The sequence below is a fragment of the Quercus lobata genome, chromosome 6 (genome assembly GCF_001633185.2).
Source record: "Quercus lobata isolate SW786 chromosome 6, ValleyOak3.0 Primary Assembly, whole genome shotgun sequence".
Lineage (NCBI taxonomy): Eukaryota > Viridiplantae > Streptophyta > Magnoliopsida > Fagales > Fagaceae > Quercus > Quercus lobata.
Genome location: NC_044909.1, coordinates 10,524,120 through 10,525,755, shown reverse-complemented (window position 1 = coordinate 10,525,755; position 1,636 = coordinate 10,524,120). Strand labels below are relative to the sequence as shown.

The window sequence follows — 1,636 nt, the reverse complement described above, 5'->3', positions numbered from 1 at the left end:
TTTGGATCTTGGGTGGCTACTTATGGATCTCAAAGTACTCTGTCACCATAGTCTTTGCTCGCTTATTGACTTTGTGAAGGGGCCATGAAGGTTGCTTTTCTCGAAGTCTATTGCGTCTCTGCCACAAGCTTCAAGCGATCGTAGAGAACCAAGCCACATGGAAGACCAATCCTCTGCCTAGTACCGTTTCAAACAAGTCCATGAATGCTTGAAATTGGGTCTTATACATCACAGCAAAACTAACTTCAGATTTCCAAACTGCCTTAACTTGATCACATAACCAAAGAGCGTGCATAATTTTTTCTTGATGCTCATCACAGAGGGAACAAGTCACATCTAATAGAATGTGTCTCTTGTGCAAATTCTATTTGGTTGGTAAAGAGTCCTTGACAACTCTCCATATAAAAAGGCGAATTTTATTGGGGGCTCGGATACGCCAAATGCCCTTCCAAACCTTTTGATTCTCTGACGAAGTCGAAGCTTGTTCAGCCATGACTGAATCCGAGGCAAGCAAGTGATATGCACTTCAGACAGAATATTCCCCATCTGAGGTGAACGGCCAAAAAAAGACATCATCCTATTCAAGTCCACTGACGTGGATCCGTTTAATCTCCTTGGCCTCCCACCTCATAAAAGTGTGATCAATCAAATCCTCATTCCAAGATTGGGCATTGGGCATTAAGAGTTCACTAACCCGTGAGATATCAGAATTTAATCTAGGAGACAGGATTTTACTGTGTGCAAGGTCAGGTAACTATCTATGCTCCCAAACCTTTATCGTTTGTCCATCACCAACACGCCAAATAGCACCCTTCTAAATAACCCCCCTAGCCTGCAGTATGCTTTGCCAAGCGTAGGAGCATTTTGCGGGTACAGCAGCATCAAAGATGCTCCTACTTAGGAAGAACTTCGATTTGAATACCCTATAGAGAAGGGTATCTTTTTGGTGAAAGAGCCGCCACACTTGCTTAGCCAATAAAGCGTTGTTGAAGTGCTGAAAATCCCTAAACCCCATGCCACCAACTGATTTTGAGGAACACAATGAGCTCCATTTCACCCAATGAATTTTCTTCTTCTCTTCTTGCCCCAACCAAAATTTCCTAATCATGGTCTCAATATCCTTGCACAAGATAGTAGGTAGTCTAAACACACTCATGGAATAGGCCGGTGTCGATTCTATGACAGCCTTGATCATGATCTCTTTGCCAGCTTGAGAGGGCAACTTCTCCTTCCAACCCTTCATTCTTGCCCAAATTCATTCCTTGACTAATGTGAAGCACGCTTTCTTGTTTTTCCTCATAAAGTATTTTTCATAGTGTTGAATCGCCTGTACATCAAGGGTCTGTTTTATAACTTCCTGGGACCCATCATCAGTCTTTTTGCTGAAACACAAAGTGATCTTATATTTGTTGACCATCTGGCCAGAAGCAGCTTCATAAATAGATAGCAACTCTTTAATTTTCTCACATTCAGCCAAGGTGGAGCGACAAAACAATAGGCAATCATCCGCGAAGAAAAGATGGGTAATCTTTGGCCCACGTCTACATAAAGAAAAGCCCTTAATTTCCCCACCAACGGAAGCTTTCCTCAAAATGGCATTCAAGCCCTCAGCGTAGAAAAGGAAAAGATAATGGGA

General features: G+C 42.5%; 1 protein-coding gene across 1 annotated transcript; it reads right to left on the bottom strand.

The window, feature by feature from the left end:
- Window positions 1–814: 814 nt before the first annotated feature.
- LOC115949813 (uncharacterized mitochondrial protein AtMg00310-like) lies at window positions 815–1,243 on the bottom strand. The gene has a single exon (XM_031067089.1). The coding sequence runs from the start codon at window positions 1,241–1,243 to the stop codon at window positions 815–817; it is 429 nt and encodes a 142-aa protein (XP_030922949.1).
- Between the last annotated feature and the right edge of the window lie 393 nt (window positions 1,244–1,636).